This window comes from Mytilus californianus, unplaced genomic scaffold (genome assembly GCF_021869535.1).
Source record: "Mytilus californianus isolate M0D057914Y unplaced genomic scaffold, xbMytCali1.0.p SCAF_2, whole genome shotgun sequence".
In the NCBI taxonomy this organism is placed as follows: Eukaryota; Metazoa; Mollusca; class Bivalvia; order Mytilida; family Mytilidae; genus Mytilus; species Mytilus californianus.
Genome location: NW_026262668.1, coordinates 73,276,837 through 73,303,193, shown reverse-complemented (window position 1 = coordinate 73,303,193; position 26,357 = coordinate 73,276,837). Strand labels below are relative to the sequence as shown.

The 26,357-nt window shown below is 32.7% G+C and overlaps 2 protein-coding genes across 2 annotated transcripts; both read left to right on the top strand.

The window, feature by feature from the left end:
* Positions 1-1,459: 1,459 nt before the first annotated feature.
* Positions 1,460-7,861, top strand: LOC127728147 (uncharacterized). The gene is made up of 5 exons (XM_052235391.1): positions 1,460-1,596; positions 1,937-2,140; positions 4,993-5,057; positions 6,181-6,334; positions 7,727-7,861. The coding sequence occupies exons 1-5, from the start codon at positions 1,542-1,544 to the stop codon at positions 7,819-7,821; spliced, it is 573 nt and encodes a 190-aa protein (XP_052091351.1). The 5' UTR covers positions 1,460-1,541; the 3' UTR covers positions 7,822-7,861.
* Positions 7,862-13,880: 6,019 nt separating this feature from the next.
* LOC127727674 (uncharacterized) lies at positions 13,881-17,247 on the top strand. Its single transcript, XM_052234789.1, has 4 exons — positions 13,881-13,894; positions 15,782-15,900; positions 16,233-16,400; positions 17,102-17,247. The coding sequence occupies exons 1-4, from the start codon at positions 13,881-13,883 to the stop codon at positions 17,221-17,223; spliced, it is 423 nt and encodes a 140-aa protein (XP_052090749.1). The 3' UTR covers positions 17,224-17,247.
* Positions 17,248-26,357: the final 9,110 nt, after the last annotated feature.

The window sequence follows — 26,357 nt, the reverse complement described above, 5'->3', positions numbered from 1 at the left end:
CCCGACATGACAAAATGTGCAACAATTATAAAGTAAGGGGGATGATATAAAAATAAGGACATTTGGTATGATTGCAAAAGAGACAACTGTCAACCATAGTTCAAATGACGAAGATAAACGCTATTAAAGGTCACCCTACGGCCTTCAACACAAAAAAAAATAAGAAAAAGAAAAAGCCACACCGTATAGTCAAGCTTTAAAAATCCCCAACATGAAAATGTGAAATAATTCAAACAAGAAAACTAACGACCTACTCTATAGGCATAACATGAACACAAAATCATACCCACATTAAATCGGGTCAGCTTAGTCAATTACAGTGTAGTATATCATTTCATACAGCAGTCGATATTAGAGCATGAAATTTAATGATTCTGTATCAATAGATAAGTTACCTAAGCTTGTCTTCAGAGTATTTTTTTTTATTACGGTACATATAATCATTGAATTACTTGTCTGTATTATACCTTCAATCTAGGAGTGAGTGCAACCACATTGTTTGTCCGGTCCAACAAATATTTTGTTTCTTATCTGAGAAACTACTTTACAAAAAGACTTCGTATTTGGTCAGTAACTTAACATCAATGAGTTGCAACTCTGGTCTGTCAAATACCTAATTCCTGTGTGCCGATTTTTCTCTCTAAATATGTAAATAGGGATATGCTTAGCACATCAACGGGTGCGTTTTTGTTTTTGGTCTATAATACGGGGCTTATAACTGAGTAATTTTAACTGACAATTCTTCTTCGTACACTTATATATTCCACGGGTTAAATTCTAAAAATGCCGTTAATCTCTTTAATGTTCCTTTTTAAAGTCAGGAACAATAAGATGCGCTGTCATTATTTATTACGTTTTTTTGTCATTTTGTTGATAGTCTCTGTTAAATTTATCCGTACAATTCTCATTACGATTTAGAGTTATCCAAATGGTGAAGTTACTATATTAATTACTTATGTTTTTTTTGTGTAGTTGGGTTTCTCTCTCATCGACGTCTTATGTTTTTCATATCTCTTATTCATTTCCCATATGAAATAACAGACATACAAAATTAAGCATGTGGATTTGATTTTTTTCCCATTCGAAGTTAATATTGTTGTATTAATGAATAAATATAACAATTCTCGTGAATTGGCCGATTTTCATTGCAGGTATTTTTTTTTCAAATTCGCGCAATCGGGATTATGACGTCAGTGGATTTCCGCAAATATGACTACATCTAAAGCGACGTCGCGAAATGTATTCGTTCTTATTAGAAACATCGCGAAATTACAACGTTCTGATTAACAACGTCGCGAAAACAACACGAAAAGTTTTGAAAACGTTATTATCTGCCCCTGCTACTGTATCGTATGCCCTTAACTCATAAAGTAACTAATAGGGATGTATTGAATAGTATAATTGATTTTTGTTCGTTTTGAGTAATTGATGATATAACTGCCTGTTTTATTATAGAGGCTGCAACCAGGAAGTTGTTTGACGAATTCAAAAAGGAGGCCAAGTCAGTTTCAGAGTTAAATTTTTGGGAAGATATCGAACATATGAGAGGAGAATACCACTATCCAGAGGAAGAATGTTTTCTCCGTGAAGATATAGGTTTGTGCCTATCATATGTATGAAAGTGAATAAGGATTGCATTTCACTTTAAAAAAGAAGAGATCAATAGTCAATGAAACCATAAAACACAGTTGAAACTTAACTCATGTAATCAGGATCACTGTTCAGTCCAAAACCTCTACTAGATGTTACGACACTCTTGGTAAACACATTTGTTAACTCCGTGTTTTGCTTTAGCCATTATTTTTTTTTTATTTAGAAAACTCATTTTATCTAACAATATAATGTAAAAATTTCAAAACAACGCATACAGATTTCTGCTAATATTTCCTATGCAAATAAATATAATTTCTATTCATCAATTTTTCACATATTTAAGATGAAGTCAAGGAAGATGAAACCAGTAACGGACAAGATGACATCGGTAATCAACTATTTGATGAATCCAGTAATGACCTAAATGAAACCGGGAATGAACCAGATGAAAACAGGAATGAAAGTGACGAGAATTCACAGATACAGAACAAACAAGCCCTGACAAGCAAAGAAGCAAAGAAGCAAGACTTTAAACAGAATGCTGTTGGTAAGCTTTAAACTGCCAGTATCCTTCGACTGCAGTGTCATCATGAAACAAGAGTGCACACGCTGAAATGTCTCGCCTTCTTTACTAACCATTGATTTTATGTTGATAGTCCTAAATACAAAGCTTTACTACAAGTAACACATAAACTTAACATGATCCAAGAAAATGAGGTCAATGTCAGATAAACCAAACGAGAAATACATGTACACCTTACAATCATTCAATAAACCAAACATTGTTGACCTATTGCTTATTGTTTCTAAGAAACAGTCTTAAACAAAAAAACTTAACATTGACCATTGAACCATGAAAATGAGGTCAAGGTCAGATGAACCATGCCAGACAGACATGTACACCTAACAATCAATTTAGGCATTAAATATAGTTGACCTATTGCTTATAGTATCTAAGAAACAAACTTAACCATGAAAACTTAACATTGACCAATGAACCATGAAAATGAGGTCAAGGTCAGACGATACCTGCCAGACAGACATATACACCTTACAATCCTTCCATACATCAAATATAGTTGATCTATTGCTTATAGTTGAAGAAAAACAGACCAAAACACAAATACTTAACACTGAGAAATGAACCGTGAAAATGACGTCAAGGTCAAATAAAACCTGTGAGACTGGCATGTACATCATAAAATATTTCCATACACCATTTATAGTTGACCTATTGCATATAGTATAAGAAAAAAAGACCAAAACTCAAAAACTTAACTTTGACCACTGAACCATGAAAATGAGGTCAAGGTCAGATGACACCTACCAGTTGGACATGTACACCTTACAATCATTCCATATACCAAATATAGTAGACCTACTGCTTATAGTATCTGATATATGGACTTGACCACGAAAACTTAACCTTGTTCACTGATCCATGAAATGAGGTCGAGGTCAAATGAAAACTGTCTGACGGGCATGAGGACCTTTCAAGGTACGCACATACCAAATATAGTTATCCTATTACTCATAATAAGAAAGAAATTAACATTACAAAAAATGTTGACTTTTTTTCAAGTAGTCACTGAACCATGAAAATGAGGTCAAGGACAATGGACATATGACAGACGGAAACTTCGTAACATAAGGCATCTATATACAAAGTATGAAGCATCCAGGTCTTCTAGCTTCTAAAATATAAAGCTTTTAAGAAGTTAGCTAACGCCGCCACCGCCGCCGTAGCTGCCGCCGCCGCCGGATCACTATCCCTATGTCGAGCTTTCTGCGACAAAAGTCGCAGGCTCGATAAAAATTACGCGACATGTTTTAATTTCAAGCCAAACACAGTTACTAATAACTACCATCGCAAATGTGGATAGGATCACACATTTCGCCTACTCACAAGTCTCACACAATTCGCCTACTCACAAGTCTCACACAGCATTGTTCAAATGCAGGCAGCAAAGCTGGAGTCTAAAGTTCAAGCAATAATAAAACTAAGCTTAACGTATGTGAATAACCTTTGACAGCAAAGGCTAGCAGAGTTAACTTTTTTTATGTGCCCATAAGTTATCAAATTAAATATTGTTTCTCTTGCCAATAATAACAGGTCACTTGAAAACGTAATATCAAGATACTTCAATACATTTATTTCCATTTAGAGTTAAGTTTCAGAAGATCAATATATGTTAATATGGCTTTTATTCATGTAAATAATTGTCAACTTTTCAGTTCCCATAGAGTCTAGTGAAAGTCCTCCTTGGATAGCAAGTGAAACTCTTATATAGTCACCTTAAGTAAAACCTAATGAAACATCGGTGATCCGATACGTTTACATCACAAGCAAGTTTAACAATAGATCTGAATACAAGAACTTGCTCACCAATATTCCTATTATTATAAGAGAGAGGCAAAAATACCAAAGAGATATTCAAACTCATAAAAATCGAAAACAAACTGACAATGTCATGGCAAAAAAACAACGAATAACGACGAAAAGACAAACAACGTTACACAAAACACAACATAAAAAAGCAACAAGTATAAGGTATTGTTTAATGCTGTATCAAGAAACAATGATTGTTAGGTAAAACAAATCCTGTATACTTAATTTATAAAGCTATGGCAGCACATTATTTCAAAAAAACTATTTATTGACGACCAAACTTACTTCATAAATTGCAGTTGTTTAACTACATGTATTAACAAAAAATATTTGAAAAAAACTCAGTATTTTTTTTCTTTGAATAAGCAGAATAAATAGAAATTTGAACAGGATCAAGTTAAAAGGATAGTTTTATTTTATGTTATGGTTATATCATACTTTTCTGGTAAACTTCTCTTTATGTTGATTTTCATTCATTTTGGGCAATCAAATTATCATTAAGAAAGATGCTTTCAGACCTCTTCTCCTTAAACTTCGTGGCAATTCCCGTCTAAACTTCATGGTATTTTTCCAAACTCTCCACTTTACTTTTGACGGTTCAAAGCGAAGTCGTTATTACTAGTTAAAGATATTTCCAATAAATTAGACAGCAAAATGACTTAAATTTTAAACCAGGACAACGACAAGAAAACGTGTTTTATCTGATTCTAAAAAAATGCGGAAATTCATTTTCGTACAACGTGTTTTCCTGACCTTGTTTTGTGTGGCTTTTGTATTTTATCTTCGGTTTATTGCTAATGAACTTTTATTATTAAAATTTCAAAATCCGAACAAGGCGCATTAAATTATTTACGTTTGATATCGTGACATCACTGTTGTTATCGTGGGCTAAAGTTTTGAAAGGTTAGCAATACAGGTTCCCAAGAGCCTCTGGTTTCAGGTTTTAAATGTTATCGTGCAATTTGAGAAATAAGTATTATTGAGTGATTGACAACGTTAATTGTTTGCAGGTCCTTCCTCTATGGCGCACATTCACCAAACGGAAGAACCTACATGGATAGTTATATCTTTTAAGGTAACGTATTGGCAATAGGCAGATACATTGCAAAAAGAATAAACAAAAATACCGACCTCCATGTTACATTTAAAACGAAGGAGGTCCATAAAACCTGGCAAAATTTTACGCTCAACTACATCAACCAAAGAAAAGAATGGAAAACAACTGTAATATTTCGGACTTTGTATAGGCATTTTCTGAAGAGAATGGTCTGTTAAACCTGGTTTTATAACTAGCTTAACCTCCAACTTGTATGCCAGTTGTTTATAGTTCCGTTATATTAACAAAATTGGATGAGCAAACCAAATAGACATAACTGGTTAACACGACAATATTTGGGACCCAGCAACCAAAGCTGTGTAAACATACATCACAGACATACTTAAAAATTAAAAACACGACTGACTTAAAAATTCAAACAGGGCTACAAAGTTTATGTAATTGATAGTACATATAAATAGTAAAACATAATTTTATATACACTTTTTACCAATAAAGCATTCATATCATAACAAAAAGAAGTAGATGTTGTATAATTACAAATGAGACAGCAATCCCCCAGAGACAAAATAATGAGGATGTAAACAACTATCACAGTTGACACACTTATATCACATTTCCCTCCTAGAAATTTTGATATACTGTCATACGAAAGAAGTTAGATAGCTATCATGTTAGGTCCTTTTTGGTCATATAGCTCAATCATTTCGGTTGTTATACATCCTTGGCTTTCAAATATTCAGCTTTCGGCAGGCCTGATGAAGTTAAATCCAGAAAAGCGCTTCTGACGCCTGAAATTGGTAACGAACGTGTTGTTTTCATTTTTAAAGAAAACAAATGAAATTTGCATTTTTTGCTCCACACAGCAAAGGAATAAAATAGCTAGTCTCCCCCCCCCCCCCCTCAAGAAACAATTTTGTCCAAATCGAATACATATTAAATGAATGTTATTTTTAAAGTTGTATAATAGATATAAGGGATACATGTGTCTATACATTTATTTTAATTCCACGGGTGGACTTACAAATTCGAGAATAAAATATATGCTATAATTCATGAGAAAAATAGGCTAGATTACAATATAAATCATTCGTCACATTGATTTTTCTTATTATAAATGCGAGTTTAATATTTCCGACAGAAAGAGATTGTACTTGATGTACCTGACAAGAGCGAAAGGAAAGTGATGAAAAAGGAAGAAAAGAAGAAGGGAACTGGAACAAATAACTTATTCAAAGATGCTAGAAAAAGAAGCCAGACGGAGGATAATCAAGCTAAAAAGAAACAAACAACAGGTATAACAAAAGTATAAATAAATGTTAGGTCAATAATATATGGAAAATAATTTATGTATACTCTTGTTCATGATTGTTAAATGAGTGACGAGATGGGACATGATTATCAATGAGATAACTATCTATTGAATACCAAAAGACAAAGATGTGAACAATTTTAGGTCACAGTTCGGCCTTCAATATTATGCAAAAACCCTTATCCTATGTAAGCCACGGGATGTCAAAAATAATCATGACAGACAGCAACAAAAGACAACAACTGGAGTACAGACTCATGGCTTGGGACAGGTGCACAAAGCATGTGGTCAGGTTAAACATGTTTGTGTGATTCCTCAACCCTCCCCTTACGTGGGACAGTGGTATAACAGTTCTGATCTCATCCGCTTACTCCACATCCCCTTTTATCTATACAATAATCACGGTAATCTTAACAAAAAGAGGCGAAGGATACCAAAGGGACATTCAAACTCATAAGTCGAAAATAAACTGACAACGCCATGGCTAAAAAAGAAAAAAAAAAGACAAACAGACAAACAGTGGTACACAAAACACAACATAGAAAACCAAAGACTGAGCAACACGAAGCTGACTAAAAACTGGGGGGGTGATCTTAGGTGCTCCGGAACGAATCTGTGAATTCAGTATATTCAACGGTAATCTGAAATGAAACATACAGCATCATAAATATGAATTAACGAAGTATGCGGAGTCCATGCATTGTAGTATTGAGCCATTTATTCAATCATAAGCCTCTATTATACGATGCTGATATTAAATTTTCTGAACATCTTAAACGAGATGGTTCAAGGATTTTTCTGACAAACGGTTTAATTGGTGTTTGCTCAATCTATAAGGGGCAATATTACAGTTGTATAACTCGGGACACAACAAAGCATAATATGAATCGATTCATATAGCTTCTTAAAAAGGATTTCACTCGGCAAATGGCTGAAAATGAAGTGTATGTGAGTAGAGTGAAAATATTTACCTAACAACAGTCCTCATGTCACTCAATACAATTATACATTATAAAATATGAGTACAGTTTTTTTGTGAATGGAAATTTAATCCTAAAATGGAAATTGAGTAACTGATTCTTTTTTAAACACCATGCAGCATGAACTCAGACTTGAATTCTCACTCACTCAACTCCAATTTACTTTTGTATTTTTCCCTGATATTTGGTTTTGTAGTGCATACATTCCCATCATGTTTTCGACAATATTAAATGATATTTTTGTATTTATATTTGTATTGGGAGAAGACGTCTCTTAAAACTTGTGTCCAATCCGTTTCGCTATTCTTGCACATCATAGTGCACATTAATTTTGTAGTAAACAATTATGTAGTTTTGCCCAGGTTATTTTTATCATGGATTGTGTTTATTTTCAGATGGACTACATATGGCGAAGAAACCAACTTTCCGAGATTTCATCGGATCGCTGTTTTCTTGTTTCCGAAAACCTAAAAAAGTAGAGGCACTGTGATTAGACAATTTATTTATTTAAAGTGGTCGTTTACTTTCTGTATTTTACTGGATAAATAAATGTTTATTTTCGTCATATATATGATATGTTTTTTAATTATTATAATAATTTACAAGCAACTACAAATAAATTGAAATCCTTTATTTTTATGAGGAATGAGAACCCCATACTGAACATTATATATATGTATGTAGTAAATGATTGTATAAATGTGTACCAAAATCACAAAAACAAACAAAGAGGAAAACAAAACAAAGCACATAACAGGTCAAACACCTCAAAATTTATAAAACGAGAATATTATATGGCTTTTTTTTCAATACCACACCCGTATCAAACCATGACATCAATGTAATTCCAAGAGCTCTGATCAAGGGATTATATCGGTTGAGGATTGAGACTGTGTGAGATTTGAAAAAAAAACCATATCGGATACCTCAAGTAGAAGGGTCTTATCATGCTTCCCTTAACCTATACCACCCTGCTCAGTTGCTCCGTTATTTTCGTACCACGTCTTTGAGACTTGAGCAAAACTTATCAGCGACGTCACAATGTCTGAGGTGACGTTATGTAACGGTCTAAAAAGGGGGGGGGGAGAAAAGACAGCATTTTTCTGTTGATATAAATATATTGGTGGAATTCAGAATATATAAACCTTAAGAAAAAATATGTGTTTTTATTCTGTGTCAATTGATACCTTTTTCTATCCGTTGATTCTTTAACTAGACTTGGAAAATATAGTATATGTATCAGCTAAAATTTGCTTTGCACTTTCGGAGTTAATGATAGCTTATACTGGTATCCAAAGAGCTATAGACTGGGGGTATAGAAATGAAGTGATCATGCGCATCTGGTGCAGAAAAATCAGTACCGTTAATATTACTATCACTATACTTCTCCAATCTAGCAGTAAATTCCATACAAAATGGGAGCATCCGTTTTGATGCACGTGATGTATAAATACACAGACACATCCGGTCGGAATGAGGACGTAAAACGTTCTTTCAGTGATATATAAGTCGCCTGTTGTAAGGCAAAACTTTTGCCCGTATCGAAAATGACCTCATTTTGAAGTGGCACTCTAAATTGCCGTCCTTACCGCACCTTAATCATTCATTTGCATTTTTTAATCTATAATAAAGTGTTTTAAAAGTAAAGTTAAGAATGTGAAACAATTCAAAAGGGAAAGCTTACGGCGTGATTTATGCTAAAACAATATTGGAGAAAGCAACCAACGACAACATCTAAATTATATGATCCTGCCTATAGACAGGCGCAAGCATATTAATTTGGTAGGGTTATCAGCGCCTTACTCTTCACCATACCTATGACAGTGATGTAAAAGTCCAACATTAAAACAAACTGCAAATACAACGTTTCGTCTGCCTATATGATATAGTTATGGTCTAAAGGTATATTAAAACATAAAGTGCAGGGAAACACAAACAAGGCTAATGGAGATATAATCCCCTATTTTTGAGAAAATTATGTTTGTATTAGAAAGATTAAAGAGGCGGAATTTTCATTATATAAATATATTAAGAGTATACTTTTTTCCGATTGCTGATCAACAAGTATTTTTTTAGGTTACTAGCTCTAAAGGGTCGATGATATCCGAGGAGAATTAAAATTCGCAAATCATACGGAAAAAGTGTTAGTTTAACTAATATTATAACCTTGTAAACGTTACATTCCTTTCTAAAGAATATTTGATAGATAAAAACTGAATAGTACATACGAACTGTCTAGTTTTTGCTGATATCTACAAGCATAGATCACTGCATGCATATCTGTCTGTGACCTTCTTTTTATGTCGACCAACTAAACCGATAAGTTCCGTTGAAAAGTAAGGAAAACAACTTGACATTATGGTGAGTACTTTCTCTGCTAGTACAGGAAACTGCAAAGAAAATCAAATATACTGAGTAAGGAAAAAAGTGTAACAAAAATACCGAACTCCAAGGTAAATTCAAAGAGGGGAAAGTCGGCCGCAAAAACTGACAAAATCAAACGTTAGACTATATCAATAAACGGAACGAATGGAAAACAAATGTCATATTCTTGACTTGGTAAAGGAATTTCCCAAAGAAAATGGTTGGTTAAAGCTGAGACAGACAGACAGACAGACAGACAGAAATTCACACAAAAGAACAACAGTCAACAAAACACTCCACTAGTGCCACCAGCTGTGTTGCTCATTACAAGTATTCATCTGATGATGCGTAAACGTAGAAAAGAGGACGGGATTTGAGCAAATCTGCAGTTATTTGTGTCACAACTATCAACTAAAGCATGATGGCGTCCTTAAAACTTTCGTAGAGATGGTTCAGTACTAGTAATTTCAACCCAAGTAGCAACCAATTGACTCCCTAATTTCGGCATATACACATATTAAAATTTTCCACAATTAAACGGCAAAATAAAATAAAATTGTTGAACCAGATTTCAAATCTTTTAACATTTCTTCACCGTAACATTTAATCTAATATATTTCATTTAGATTATCAATGAATAGGGACTTAAAATTGTTCTTATAGCAAACACTTGTTTATTCGTTTTTATCATTATTGTCAATCATATCTATATTTTGAAATTACAGATGAAATCAGTCGTCATTTTCCTTTCTCTGATAGTTTACATGTAAGTCATAGTAATTTTATTTATCATATATTAAGTACTAAATACAGAAATTTTGTATATCTAATAAAGGTTCTTTTCTCCAGTGTGTATCATCTACCCTGTATCGCATACCCCGTATCGCATAGCTAAACCCGTATCGCATAACACGTATCGCCACCCCTTTTGGTACATCTCGAGATTGTTTCCGGAACCCCTCAGTTGTTGAAATTTCAGAAGACGACAATGATGTTGACTCTCTTCAAATGCTGCCGGATGGACATATGTTTCCATAAATATAATTTATGCAATCACTTATTCATTAGAACATCTCTGAAGGACCAACGATTATATCGTTTAATCTTTTTCCGAGGCTTAAATAGGTTTCCAATGTTACGTCATCAGGGCGTGACGTCATATATATATCAAATGACGTCAAAGTTGGACATATGACGTCCAGTTGTCGTATTTTATGGCATGATACGAAATGTAACCACATTAAATAAGCGACAGCAAGAGGGCTAAGCAGCAGTCTGTTAGGGGACGACCATCTAGTTTTGAGGAGGAGGGGATGGGAGGGGGAGGCTGGCAAATTTGATTAGGCCAGAATATTGATTTCAAACATAAAGGCGGCCAGATTATTTATTTTTACTCAGAACAATATATTTATATATTACAATCGAGGGTGGGTCCAAGAAAAGAGGGGTGTTATTATCCAAAATGGTAAAAGTTCTTGCGAGCGTAGCGAGTCAGTTTTTTTTTTTTTTTTTTTTTTTTTTTTTTTAAGATTTCATAAACAAAATCATATTTATACCGGTCAAAAGGAGGGGGGACGTTCACTGCGTATCTCTCAAAACAATCACTGACAAAATTTCTTTGCGGATTTTCTGTTAATATTGGATACCTTTGTAAATAATAACAAAAATGTAATTGGGGCAAAAATATTTATTTTCATGTGTGATAAGAAAAGTTATTTATTTGCACCTACATGGGGGCCAGAATATTTATTTCCAAAAAATTGCCAGGCCCCCACCTCAGAATCAAATGGTTGTCCCCTTATATATAATGAATCTAATATTGTTAAAATATATGATAAACAGATCAATACATGGAAAAATCCGTATCGCATGCTGTATCACTACTCGACCAATATCAGCCCTCGGGACTAATATTGGCTTCTCGTGGTGATACAGCATGCGATACGGATTTTGCCATGCATTATTCTTTATATATTTCATTTTTTTTTAGAATTATTTGGATACATATCTAAAATATAAAAATTATAACAAGTGTGATATTAATCAAAAGTTCTGACAACATCAAAAAACAGACAGAAATAAAATAAAATTGAGAATGAAAACGGGGAATGTGTCAGAGACAACAACCCGACGACAAAAACATGGACTGGACATGCGAATGACTGTTTCGAGATAGTAGCAGTGTTGATTATCTATATTGAAAACCGATTCAAAGTCTTATTGGTCTCTTAATTAAAACAATAATGAAGAGAACAAATAATAATTATAATATTCCACCACTATTTGATAGTAAATTAAACGAAATGATATACAATGATAATGACAAAAAATCTTTAAAACGAATAGTTTTGGTCAATTTCATCTGTTGACGATACTAACAATGATACACCAATTATAACACCCATAACCAATTTCTATTTGTCTGATCTGGTAATAACCGAGCAAGATATTAAAGATATACTGAAAACGTTGAAAATAGGCAAAGCATGTGGTAATGATTTAATTAACCAGCAAATGCTGAAAGGCACCGCGGATTCTGTTTATAAACCTCTACTGATTCTATCACTATTCTAAATCACTTCGAGCTGGTATGTTTCCAACACAATTGGAAACTTGCCAGAGTTATGGCTTCTTTTAATAAAATGCTTCGCCGAGCGCAGCCTGATACGACTACAAAGGTCGAACCCTGAACAGTTTGGGCAAGTTTGGACACAATATTCAAGCTTGATACTGTCTGAATTCGGATTGTGATATAATTTTGAACATAATATAGGTTTCTGACACAAAATAAATGTGGTCAAAGATCTTAAAATTTGAAATGGGACATTTAATTTACCTAGTATGGTCTGATATCCAAAATCTAACAACATGGTTAGATTCAGCATATAAAAAACACAAAAAATTTAATTTTAGTTGAAATCAAACAAAGTTTAATTTTGGACCCTTCAAACCTTAATATGGACTAATTTGAAAACAGGGCCCAAAATAAAAAATCTAAATGCACAATTAGATTCAGCATATCATAGAGCCGCAATAATTCAGTTTTTGATGAAATCAAACAAAGTTTAATTTAGACCCTTTGGACCTCAATGTAGACCAATTTAGAAATGGGGCCCAATATCCAAAAAAAGTAATAAAGGTTAGAACCCCCAAAAATTAAAGACTTAATTTAATCCCATTGAAATTGGTTAAAAGATTTGTATTTATTTTCAGTTGAAGATTTCTGTGCTATTGCGCAATACTGTGCTGTTGCACAATACTTAGATAATCTGTTATATATAATAATTTACACACCCTGTTTGGTGTGTATCTCCTGCCATATCAGTATTTGTTGCTTTTATATATAAATCAGTAATAATCAATGTAAAAATGGAAAATTTTGAGGGAAAAAAAAACAAAAAATTACGAAAAAAAAAATCCTCCAAAAAATTTTGTTCCCCCCCAAAATAAAGTAAAAAAATTTGAAATTTTGAAAAATCCTGAAAAAAAGTATGAACCTCCAAAAATTTTTTTTCAAAAAAAAAATTTCAAATTTCAAAAATTTTTGAAGAAAAAAAATATGAACCTCCAAAAAATTTGAAAAAAAATCCCACCAAACTTTTTAACCCCCCCCCCCCCCCCCACCAATTTGTTTTGGAAATTTTGAAGATTATTTTCTTTTCAGGAAAATGTACAATTTCAGAGAGTTCCATAAACTTTAACACAAGTCATAATATAATTGTCTGGAAACTAGAAAAAATGCTTGTTTTTGGCCCCTATTTGCCACTTATTCCTGAACGTTTGGGACAATTACCCTCAAACTCAATCCCAGCCTTCCATTTGTGATTTGGAACCTTGTGGTACAATTTCAGAGAGATCCATACACTTACACACAAGTTATTGTCCGGAAACTACAAAAATGCTTGTTTTTGGCCCCAAATTCCTAAACTGTTGGTACCATAACCCCCAAAATCAATCCCAACGTTTATTTTGTGGTATTGAGCCTTCTGGTAAAATTTCATAGAGATCCATTCACTTAAACTAAGGTTATTGTTCGGAAACGAAATGGGTCTTCGGACGACGACGACGACGACGACATGATAGCATTATACGAACGCAATTTTTTTGCGGTCGTATAAAAAAAGAGGATAAATCAAATCCTTGAAATTATAGACCAATATCTTTACTGAGTTCTTTAGGGAAGTAATGGAAAGAGAAGGGTATAAACAAATTCATAATTATATATTAGAGCACTCATTATTATATGTATACCAGTCAGGTCATTCAACTATTTACCAAATCTTGGAAATCTATCATAGGGTTTGTCAAAACCTAGATAAAAAATTATCTACCATTATAGTAGTTTGTGATATATCAAAAGCCTTTGATAGAGTCAGGCATGTCGGCCTTATTCAAAAACTGCTTTCGTATAGAATTCCTGGTACGTAGAGTGGGTTAAATGTAACACAACACAAGGTTATTTGAAACAACTGTTTATTTAAGCCGGTCTGGAACGGAGTGGTCCATAACGGAAAATACATAAGAATACATACAAAATTAATAGAATATAACAGTTTATAAAAGTTTCTATTAATTTGACAATAATAGTTTTTATTCTAAAGGTACACGGATAAATATCTATCAAGCTGACTTTAATTGACATGTTTTGACCAAGCTGGACAATTGATAGTAGTAGAATTCGCGTATGTCCAGTTCATTAATTAATTGTTATTACAACATGTCACCATATGGCCTACATGTAAACATGCACTTGTAGTTAAATGTAAATTAAAACAACCTTTCTTCAAGGTCATGATTTTCTTGATAGATATTTCCGTTTTATTTTATTCAATTTTATAAACATATTGAGAATATATAATTATATAAATATAAATACATATATATAAGTCTAAATTGAAAACAACGTTCAAACCTATGACTGCATTGGATAAAAACCGCATTTTTTATACGTGTGCATGCAAAACAAATTTCGTGGTAGATGAGTCTAAATACAGCACAAACAAAATTTTCCAAAAGACCAAAAAAGGGAAAAAGTATATTTAAACAAAACGCATTTGACTAACAGGTCGAATAACGGATGTTCTTAAGCCCTGCTGACTGCCATTGGCGATTGCCAAATAAACGGATGTAGACTACGAATAACTGAAATGTCATTCATCTACTGTCAGAATATGGAATAAATTAAATCCAACTATAAGAAACTCACCAACTATCCCACAATTTAAACGAAAAAAAGGGCGAACCATGCATTTAGACCTCCAACATATGGTGAAGGGTTCAGAAAATTTAATTTACTGCATACATGACTAAGGCACCAGTGCAGTTCACCAAATGCAGACTTAAATTAGATAAATGTTGTTAATTGATTCTATATGCTCCTATGGTTCTCTTGTTGAAGATGCCATCCATTACTTTCTAGAAAGCCAATTATAATATAATCTAAGAATATCTCTGGTTAATGGTCTTATAAATATGAACATTCAACTTGATAGTGATAAGCTATTGTTTGGAAAAGATGCATATAGTTACGATTCTAACTCTAAAATGTTTGATAAAGTTCGTTGTTTCATTAAAGATTTTAACATTCCAAATCAGAAGTTTTGTCTTTTGTCTTTTTAATTCTGCCCCGTTTGCTTTTTTTTTTTTATCTAATTATTTTTTTTTGCCATGCCAATGTGTGACCCCTTCCTTATTTTCTATAACTGAAGCTATATTATTTATGTGTTTGCTGTCATCATATATGTGTATTGTATATGTAAGGAGAGGACTTAATACAATTTGTAGTATCTTGTGTAAAATCCTATTTCTTGATTATTGCAATAAAATATTAGTAAACAAAAAATTGATTTTCACAAAATCTGTTGTTTATAGATTGAATTAAAAAATCAATTATTTGAAAACGTACCACCATCAAAATTTATGTTGTAATACCATCTTAATGATTTATGCTTTTAAATGTTTTATTATAAAAAATCATGGCATATAAACCACACTGTGACTAAATACTCGTCAATTCTTTGCAAAACTTATTATATGTATCTCAAAAATACGCATTATATAAAAAAATCAACCCTGCTTCATTGTAGTTTGTCCGACTCAGAGCCACAAAGAGAAGTCGTCTTGTTCGACAGAGCTGACAAAAATAGAGACGGTCAACTAACACGCTCAGAACTTGACAATGTGTACCTGCTTTTTGACGTTAATCGTACGTATTCATATTGGTCGCTGTATCAGGTAAACAAATAATAATGCATATTCAGGAAGATGTTAAATAAATATCAGATTAGAAAGTTCTGCATTGAGTGTAGAGTGGTATGAAAGGATCAACAATTCAGACTGCAATTGGGAAAAGAAGAGGGTACTAGTTATGATAATGAGTAATTTAGAACAACAAAAGGCACAACTCACAATATCAATGATAACAATGACTTTTCAACTTACCTATACTATCATAATATGGAGCAAACATTTTGTCGACTTTCATGCAAATCAGTATTGATTCTTAATAAAAAAAAACTGGATTTTTTTTTTCAACAGATGACCATAGCATTACATCTGCGGAATTTACGAAGGACTGGGTTGTTACATATGCAATCGGAAACGGTCAAGAGGCAGCTAAATTATTCTCTAAAGCCGATGTAAATGAAGATGGTGTCATCAACAAGGACGATTTGCCTTTTGTTTTTACATACTTTGATATGGACAGTAAGTTTCTTTCTTCATAAGAATTGAAAATGAAAAAAGCTGCATTTTTAATCTTTTTCTTACAAATCTTTTGTTTTATATTGTACAACTTCATATATTTCATGAAGTGTCTATCATTGAAAGACCTCGATAACGATTTAACGTAAATATAAAAAAAAAACACCTATACGAGTTTGTATACCTGCTATTAATTACTCGTGATGAGTTTATCGAACAATGACATTTTGGAAGGGCGTTGGGTTATAGTATGCAACGTATCTAAATAGTCTGAAATCAATAGAATTCTATTTACATAAAAGAATAAGATGAAAAATCGATACAATATGGATCATAGGCGACATACGAACTTCGATCCGATAACACAAAGAAAAGCAACTAAAAAGTAATCCAGCAGCAGTTGAATTCTTGTAGAACATCAAATCAGTTAACTCTTGACTATTAACGTGCGATAAAAAAATGCTATTTCCGTGTGTTATTCACGATAAGTTGATCAGTTTCCTTGATATGGTGTCAAAATGATACATTTAATGAACTTTTTGGATATAGAAATTGGAAAAACTTTGTTCAGCAATTTATGAAAAATAAGTCAAAGTTTTTGTAATTTATTCCTTGATTTCAGACGGCTTTCAATCCCATTAAATATATAAAATGAAGTAAACTTTTTTATCAGAACTAACTATATTATTAATGTTGTTGTAAAGGTGATGGCCATGTTAGTGTGAATGAATTTCTGACACAGTGGGGACAACTGAAATTGGAAGCAGGCCTTGAAACAATTGACATCCATCTTGATAACAATGTTACCACTCCTTCCAGTGGATAATATACTGCATACGGATAAAAGCACAAATAAAAGGAAATAAACTAATGGACTTTTGAAGGATTCAGGAAACATAATTCTGAACAATATTAAATACTTTTGCTTTCTAAATATAGATTTTTACGGCGTGTAATATATAGTGTGTTGTTGGTTTCTCTTATGATTTTTTTTACCTTGATTTTACAGAGATAGCAATTACGTTAAAAACGAAGCTTACCGCAAAAAAAACATGTTTGAATATATAACATGTATACTTAAAAGTAAGATAAGCGACACTACTGTAGAAGAAAGGCATTCATTACAATGGGTGAAAACTAAAGACTTAACAAAACATCACAAATTCTTCACAGAAAAATAATTGTAATCTAGATAAAAGTCAACTTTTAAAAGATCTAATATGTAAAATATCAAAACTAAAAAAAAATGAAATATCTATACTATTAAATGAGAAGACCTCATTTTGTGTATCGCCTCTCTTCCTTCCACAATAAATTAATCATTTAGTCCTATAGGTACCATGCATAGTCGCATTTGTCATCCTCACTTATGATTATTCCGTTTGAGTTATTTTGGGAGGAAAACGAAAATAAAGGCGTCATCGGACGGACTTTTAAGTCATAGACAAGACTTCCGTTTAGGACTGTTTAAAACTACATGGAATTTTGATAAATTTACAAACATCAAAATAATTCATGCATTCCACAGATTTGTTTTCATTTTCACATGGCCTGGGTCGTTATATTCGTTAATTTTATCCCTTGCTTACGCTCGGGATGAAATTCCAATATAACGACTCAGGCCATGTGAAAATTTCGACAAATCTATGGCTTGCATGAATTATATTTCTTTATAAATAAAACATGATTATATACCGATTTCAGGGATCCCAAGAAATCGGATTTTTATCGCTTCCAGGGTTCCTTTGGCGCATATACCCAAAACATTTTATGTAATCAAGTTAGAAATTAAGGGTTTTTTGTAAATTTACTAAAATTCTGTGTAATTTTAAACAGTCCTAAAAATTGTGCGTTCATTTTATTACAAATAGTTTGCCCTTTGAGTTGACATTCTTTAGATTTAAATCCAATATTTTGAACTGGTGAAAAATTCAAAATGTTATATTGACATCGGTTCATGTTTAAGGTACTTTTGATACCTTTCCTGAAATTCTCCAGTCATAAAATCTTTTACAAAAATTCATCCTACAACAGTTTACATACTTCAACCACGCTTTAAATGCCCGCGATTTCGCGGATGTGTTCTAGTCACTTAATAAAATTGTTGCGTCCGAAGCGCTTTTCTGGATTTACCTTCACTACAGCTGGGAACCCCCATACCCTAACATCTAAAAGTCAAGGATGTATAACTACCTAAACACGTGAAGAGCTAAATAACAAAAAGGGGCATAAAAGAATAATTTAATCCTTTTAAGATATTAAAACAATGTAATTCAAAAATACAGAAAAATGGCGGCATAATATTTCAACCGAAATGGTGTTGAAATTTTTTTTTTCAAACGTCCGCATCACACAAGTGACAATGCGAATTATATTGTATAAAACGTGTTTGATTTATAATAAAATAACTAAGTGACGACCCGGCTAAGAAGTGTTCATCAAGTCTGAGATAATGTAATCCCGAAACAAATAAAATCAAAGTACTGAAGTACTGAACATCGGATGACCGCAAGTTCTGGTGGATGGTCACAAGCACTTGTCTCAGAAAAAAATCACATCTCTATACCTGAAAGTTAGGTTACGGTAGATATATTTTTTCTGAGACAAGTTCGTGTGTGAATGATTAATAAATGACAGGGAATTCAACCTCACCGTAATAACAATTATATTGTAGTGATAAAATTATTTGTTATCAGTATATTCTGGTTTGTTGTTATATATTATATTTATATTTGTATAATAGTTATATAAAATTTTCATCCATTTGTATATCATTCTATTCTACTCTTCTAATGATAGTGCAGTGCAAGTGCATGGTGGACACTCTTCTGCAATAATTCTTTTTTTCTAATAGATTGGATTTGAGTAGGCATTCATATTTTCCCGCGTTTGTTACAAAACGTTCTTGAGATATTCTTCCGCACGCGTTAACACAAATTTTCGGTATTCTTGATTTGTTATTGATATATATATTTCTCACGACAAAACATTTTCATATCATTTATCTATGTTCTTAAAAAATATTTTCATGAATATTTTTTGATAAAATTGATATTTAACAAGCGATAAGGAATGTTATTTTGCACACGATAATATCCGCGTAATTATACGGTTATCAGTCAAAAACGAATGTCACGTGGGTAGAAATGTCTGTGGCAACAATACACAGGAATGCCCTCACGGTCATCCGATGTAAAAATGAGTTGCAATATCCGAATCGACTGTTAATAATTTAGATAATATGAAATATAGAAGTAAATGAATAAGGGTTGGATATATATTTGTCATCAAAGTTTCAGGTGAAATGATGATATATGTATAATTATCTAAATTAAAAGATGTACTTTGGTCTTTAGAGTACTACTGACTAAATGTTGTCGTAAATTCTTCCTCATACGAACTGCTGTGATTCGATTTCCAGAACATTTGAAGGTTCGTAGTAAAATATTGTCATTGTGTGTGATAGGTCAATAAAACAGGGGCATGTTAACTGTAACTAAGATCTTATATTGCTTTGTTTGTCCTGGTGTGCCTTTCAAGAACTGGTCTGGAATATTGTATTTTAATAGCAGCACTTAAATAAACTAAATGTAACCTCAAAAATTAAGACGTGTACTTAATTGCAGGGTGATAAGTACAGAAATTTCTGGAAATGATTTGAATTTCTCTTCATTACGTGTTAATGACCAAAAAGCTTCACCAGAATAAAACCTTGAATTTCTGAGAACATATTGTCCTCCGGGTAACACACAAACAAACGGGTAAAAGTAGGATACATTTTAAGTTTCATAGTAACTCAACCTGTCTGAGAGTAATTGTCTTACAGCCGATTTCAACGAGTGTGTAGCTGAAGGTATAATCTTTGGTTAGCTACCTTGCTAGCTCAACCATGAAACCATTATAAGTTAAGGCACATCCAGCCTTTGGGTGGGGGTCAACTATAGTTAAGCAGAGAACCAATCAGAATTAAGTGACAGAATATAAACAAGTCAGTTTAAAAATAAGTTTTCAATCTAAATTTAAAATTTAGTGATAATTATAAGCTCATTCACAAGCATGCATGTTGTAGGTGTGTCTGATTTGCCAAAATTACGAAAAGTTAACTGAAAGCTTAATACCTTATTTTGTTCTTCGTCAGCCATTACAAATAATAATATATTTAACTTGTCTGTTGAATTTGTTACATCAAGTTAATAAAATGTAGTTGGATATGATTGACAAGTGCTGACTGTATTCACTTTTACACATACACATATGTTTAAAATACACCCGGACAGGTCAAAAAGATTGGAAGGTGTCCAAAAGTACATATGACCTGATCATTCAATCTAGGTCAGATTAAAACTGAAGTAGAGACATAAAAATTGTTCTTCATGGCTGCATTATTTATCTAAAACTAATAAGTAAGGTAATGTTAACGGACCAAGTGGATGTTCATAAACTGCAATATTTTCAATTCCAGACTGCAGCTGTTTGCTGTTTTTTTTTCCGTTGCATTTTTAACTAAATAAAAGGTCCACAAAAGCAACCGTGCATGATATTAAGTAGTATGATATTTTTTTTCTTTTCTGTGTGAATGTAAAATATTTTAGTTCTAAAAACTATGCATATATATGAAGAAAAGACACCAAGACCATAACAATGTTTTTTTGCGTGCACCTAAGGACACTAATTAACTTAACTGCCTATTCATGGCGTAAATATTTAAAAAAAAAACGTTACTCCGCTTCTAATTTATTGTAATAAAAAGATTTTTTAATTCAATCAAAGACTAAGAAATGAAATGTTATTTGCAAAGTAGTCAAGGTAAACCTTTGTATCAAACATACATATATATAATAAATAATAAACAGGCCATTGATATAAATGTTTTCAGTGAATGATTAAATGGTGCTTTGCTCCTCCCAATTTTAAGGTAGTAATCATTTCATGGTTGAGCTAGCAAGGAAGCTTTAAGTTACCTAAGATTCTACGTATAGAGAATGTTAGCACATACTTACAACTTCTCGTCCAATAAAATTGCTGGAATTTGCCTTCTAATTTTCATAGTACATACTTTTTCCGTGTACTAAGTAACTACGCATGAATGACCACAAGGGTAAGATTTCATTGTATCATAATCAAGATATCAAAACAAAAATTGCCACTGGCTATTTTGAAATACAATGCTGTGTTCCAAATTAAATTACATAGTTTGTAATTAGTTTTTACATTGATTTTTAAATACCTTTAGATCTAAAAAATGTGTTTGACAATTTCAAGTTTCTTTCATTCAAATAAAGAGTAACAAATATTGTTCTTTATACCTTGGTTAGAGAACAATGCCATCTTAAAATTATGATGATTTATCATCCATGCAATTACTTTGTACACAAAAAAGTGGGTACTATGAAACCTTGTGAAGGGAAATTAAGGCAACTTGATCTATTTCGTCATGAGTTGATTGATTGGTTGATTATTGGTTGCTTAATGTCCAGGACGATGTCATGAATTGAAAAACCGTAATAATGTCTGAAGATAATGTGCAACCGGTAAGAGTTCCATATGGCACCCCACCATACTAAAAGAACACAATAATGTATTACAGTTTATTCCGTGGGAATGCCATATGGAACTCTCCGTGCCACCTATATATATATATATATGTATATACATGTTCTGATACATCTTTTAGTTTTTACTTCGAAAAAAAAACATAAACCCTAGTATCTTTGATCTATTGGTAGTTGCTTTTTAATGACTATCTGCTAGACTATATATAGAGACATACCAGGGGCGGATCCAGCCATTTTTAAAAGGGGTTTCCAACCCAGGATAAAGGGAGAGGTTCCAACCATACGTCCCAATTCAAAAGCATTGATCGTCCAAAAAAGGGGGTTTTCCAACCCCCGGAACCCCCTTCCTGGATCCGCCACTGCATACTATCTATATGTTTCAAATTTATTATAGCTTTAGTTTTACTGTGAAATTGAAAAATGTTTTCAAGACATTTAAAGCTTCCACTGCATATTAAGTATTGCCTGCTTTTGGACAATTTATTTTGTCATCTTACAATGTAAAGAAGTACATGTATAGTAAAACACCGCTTTATACCAATAAATATACTTACACCAGCAGCTACCATCTTTTCATTCTGGAGTCAAGGGCCTTTTGAAATCGCATATTTTACATTGATACTAGTGAGTAGATTTACAAAACTTCGTTAATGAGTTGCGTTTTACAAACACCTGTGTTACAAGTAGTCAGCCAAAATAAGCTATCAATAGACCAATTAAAAGATTACTAGAGTAGTAAATATGTGCTAAATTGGATAGTCTATGAAAAGGTATATACTAAGCCCCTCGCTCTAAATTTCATAGTATATACCTTTCCATAGACTAACCTAGACATAATCCCTTTCTTCATGATTAAGTACAATCGTTAGCGAGTACTTATCATGAAGTAAGGGATTATGTAAGTAATAAGGCCGGAGGGGTTTCTTATCCAGACACGCCGTATCCCGAGGTGTATAACTAACTTACACCCAATTCTAAACCCTATATTTGTTAACCTTGATTATTAAATGAAAAAGAATGAATAGCAAATTTATTGACAAAATCAAACCATGAATTATAAGAAAAATATTTTTTTTTTACATGAAACCCCACTAGTAACCTTACTTTGGCTATGTTCTTTCAAACTTTGACAAGTGAGTAGATTTTACAAATGTCATAGTTGCTGTTTTGCATATTCCCGTTAAATCCTGGTGCTAATATGGATCAGAAGTTCAAGGTTGACCGTTTCGTGCATTCTTATCACAAAAAAAATACATCATGCTCCTTGTATGCAGTTGTCAATATGGACGGTTATAAGACGGACAGAAAACAGAATTTAATTTTTTTTAGATTTTACGTTTCCGAGATATGGAATTTTATTAAACAAACTAGAGGCTCTAAAGAGCCTGTGTCGCTCACCTTGGTCTATGTGCTGCAGTGTATATTAAACAAAGGACACTCTTCTATTTTAAAGACAAGGATAGAATTCATGACTAAATTCTCTGTTTTGGTGATGGTGGCTTGTATGTAGATCTTACTTTACTGAACATTCTTGCTGTTTATTCTATCTATAATGAACTTGGTCCATAAGTTTCAGAGGAGAAGATTTTTGTTAATAAAAATTGCGATGCTCATGATCCGCTATCCTTAACATTAATACAGTTATTAAGCTGCTCAGATTGTGTGATATGTTCAACAGCAATTAAAACTCTAGACGTATAATTCCGAGCATCACAATGAAAAGGTTAACGGACGACGACGACGGATGCCAAGTGATGAGAAAAGCTCACTTGACCCTTTGGGGCCAGGTGAGCTAAAAAGGAATGATTTTACAGTTTTCGGACAATATTTTTAAAGTGCTTTGAGTTTTCATGAAACTTTGGTGACTGCTTTATATAGATTAAGGTAACCTCCTTTTTAGTTTTTTTTCCATAAATTTTTGATATGACATTGAGAAATTATTTATAGGTTTCATAACGAGTGAGAATGGATATCGCTTGATATCAACTCGAGTTATTTAATTTCAATATAATAATAAACGAGCCTCCGGTGAGTTTATTATTACTATTTGAATAAAATAACGAGAGGAAATTACTTACTTACTTACTTACTTGAATTAAATAACGAGAGTTGATATCAAGCAATATCCCATTCTCACAAGTTGTTAAACCTATTTGTCTTATGGTCAACACCATCACTGTGTTAAATTAAAATTTCCGCGAATCGTTGGTCTAGTGTTTTGCACACGAAATGTACATCGTCGTAACCTTTGGTGGTCGTCAATGACCTAACGAATAGCCAATGGAAATGCCGTAATGTCGTCTTATGATGTTGGATAAGCAAATAAAATTAATGCAGATTTTCGTATCACTTTTTCGTATCACACTCCGTGCAGTGTGATATAAGAAATGTCTATTCATGCAAGACATATATAACAAGCCACAAACATAAGAGAATGAACTTTATTCTTTGAAAACGCGACGGGCGTAGAAATCAGAGATATGCACAAAGGAGATACATTCTTAAATTTCAAAGCATTTCCTAAGTTACATCACTGCAATTTTCATAAAAACAATATCTATATTTTCATGTCAGTACCGAAGTACTGATCTTCTGGGTGATCTATCTTAGGGGACTAGCAGTCCACCAACAGAGGTAACGGTCCATAGGTAGCAATAATATTAAACAGTCCCGTTCTATCTTTAAGGTTCATTATAACAAATGGACAAAAATGGCTGTGTTTAGACCTCAAAAACTACTCTGAGTAAAGACTAACCAGTTCAGTTTGAAGAGTTTTAAGGCCTGGTATCCACTAGATAAATAAAAGTTAAATGCATTTTTTGTTTCAGAAAGATAAAATCTTTTTTGGATTTTGATGAGCATTTTTTTTTTTCGTTCCTGCAGAAGGTGTAAAAATAAACTAAGTTCGGATACAACTTTGAGATGCTCCCTCTCGGGTAAAAACTGTACTGTATTGTATTGATTGTCCTTGAAAGGCATGGACAATAGACAGACAATAGATATCTACACAACTATAGGTTAGTTAAAGGGTGTAACTGAGTGGACAGTATCAAAAGCAATTCAGGTATTTGTTTATTTTTACACCTTCTGCAGGAACGAAAAAAATGCCCATCAAAATCCAAAAAAGATTTTATCTTTCTGAAACACAAAATGCATTTAACTTTTATATATCTAGTGGATGCCAGGCCTTAAAACTTTTCCAACTGCACAGGTGAGTCTGTACTCCGAGTAGTTTTTGAGGTGTAAATACAGCCATTTTTGTCCATTTGTTATGATGAACCTGAACTAGCATGTACAAGAATTACGGACATTTCAAGGCGAGATAACTCGTGTTACTTTTGTATTCTGGATCCCATCTTGTTCTCATCGTCTGGTGACCAGTAGATAAGAATAGATTACTCCCCTAAACGAACATCCCGCCAATAGATGTCACTTTGACGTTATGCCTATAGAGTAATTTATGATATTAGCAGTTATACGATAATTCCGAACGCAGTTGGATTTAAGAAAGAAACCCCGCGTACACTATACGAAGAAATTGCCGATAGGAAAGAAATAATTAAAAGAAGAAAAGTTTTGCATGCCCTATGATGTAGAAAGAATATTTTCTGTCAAGTTAACGATGGTTCAAAAGAGATACGTTTACATGTTATTATATTTCCTATATTTATAATATATGTATATCTCTTGATCAATACTTTTTTTAATTTTTTTTTTAATCTAGTAAATTTTCTTATTGTATCAGTGAAATTTGTAACCCTGTTTATACTACACACGACCTTTTCGGAAGCTTTTTTTAAATAAAAGATAGTCCAAATAGTTTATCATCGGTGTTTCTGATTTTAACAAGTTCAATAAAAGCCGCAGGCAAACTGATCTATCCTTGTAAATTTCTTTTTAATTGGGTTAGATGAAAATCCAATATACAAATCTTTTCAACATCAAGCAGGCTTGAGTATTATCTAGATTATGTTTTATATAAAAAAAATACATTTAACTCTTCAACGTGATTCTGGAAAAGGATAGACAATTTATGAATATGATGAATACATAATCTTTCAATCAGTTTAATTGAAGTGTGGAGCTGGCATGTCAGTTATTGCTGTAGTAGTCCTTTAGTAAATTTATCATGTATCATTGCCATTTTGCTTAGTGTCTTAAAGACTTTTGTTATCTATTCTGACATCGGACTCGGACTTCTTTTAAACTGAGTTTTACTGTGCGTATTGCTGTGTTTTGTTTATTCTACATAGGCTAGAGGTATAGAGGAAGGGTTGAAATCTCATAAAACATATAAATAAAAGCTCCAGAAGGCAATATCATAAATATGACAAGATGTACATTTTTTTTACTGTCAATTTTAGATTTTATTTGATATGGGTAGGTCACATGTATTCGACATTGA

Excerpts from the sequence above, each read along its gene's own strand:
- LOC127728147 (XM_052235391.1), top strand. The coding sequence starts at position 1,542 with ATGAGAGGAGAATACCACTATCCAGAGGAAGAATGTTTTCTCCGTGAA. Across the intron at positions 1,597-1,936 it reads TTTTCTCCGTGAAGATATAG|ATGAAGTCAAGGAAGATGAA; the intron begins GTTTGTGCCTAT and ends CACATATTTAAG. Across the intron at positions 6,335-7,726 it reads TAAAAAGAAACAAACAACAG|ATGGACTACATATGGCGAAG; the intron begins GTATAACAAAAG and ends GTTTATTTTCAG.
- LOC127727674 (XM_052234789.1), top strand. Across the intron at positions 15,901-16,232 it reads CCTGCTTTTTGACGTTAATC|ATGACCATAGCATTACATCT; the intron begins GTACGTATTCAT and ends TTTTTTCAACAG. Across the intron at positions 16,401-17,101 it reads TACATACTTTGATATGGACA|GTGATGGCCATGTTAGTGTG; the intron begins GTAAGTTTCTTT and ends GTTGTTGTAAAG.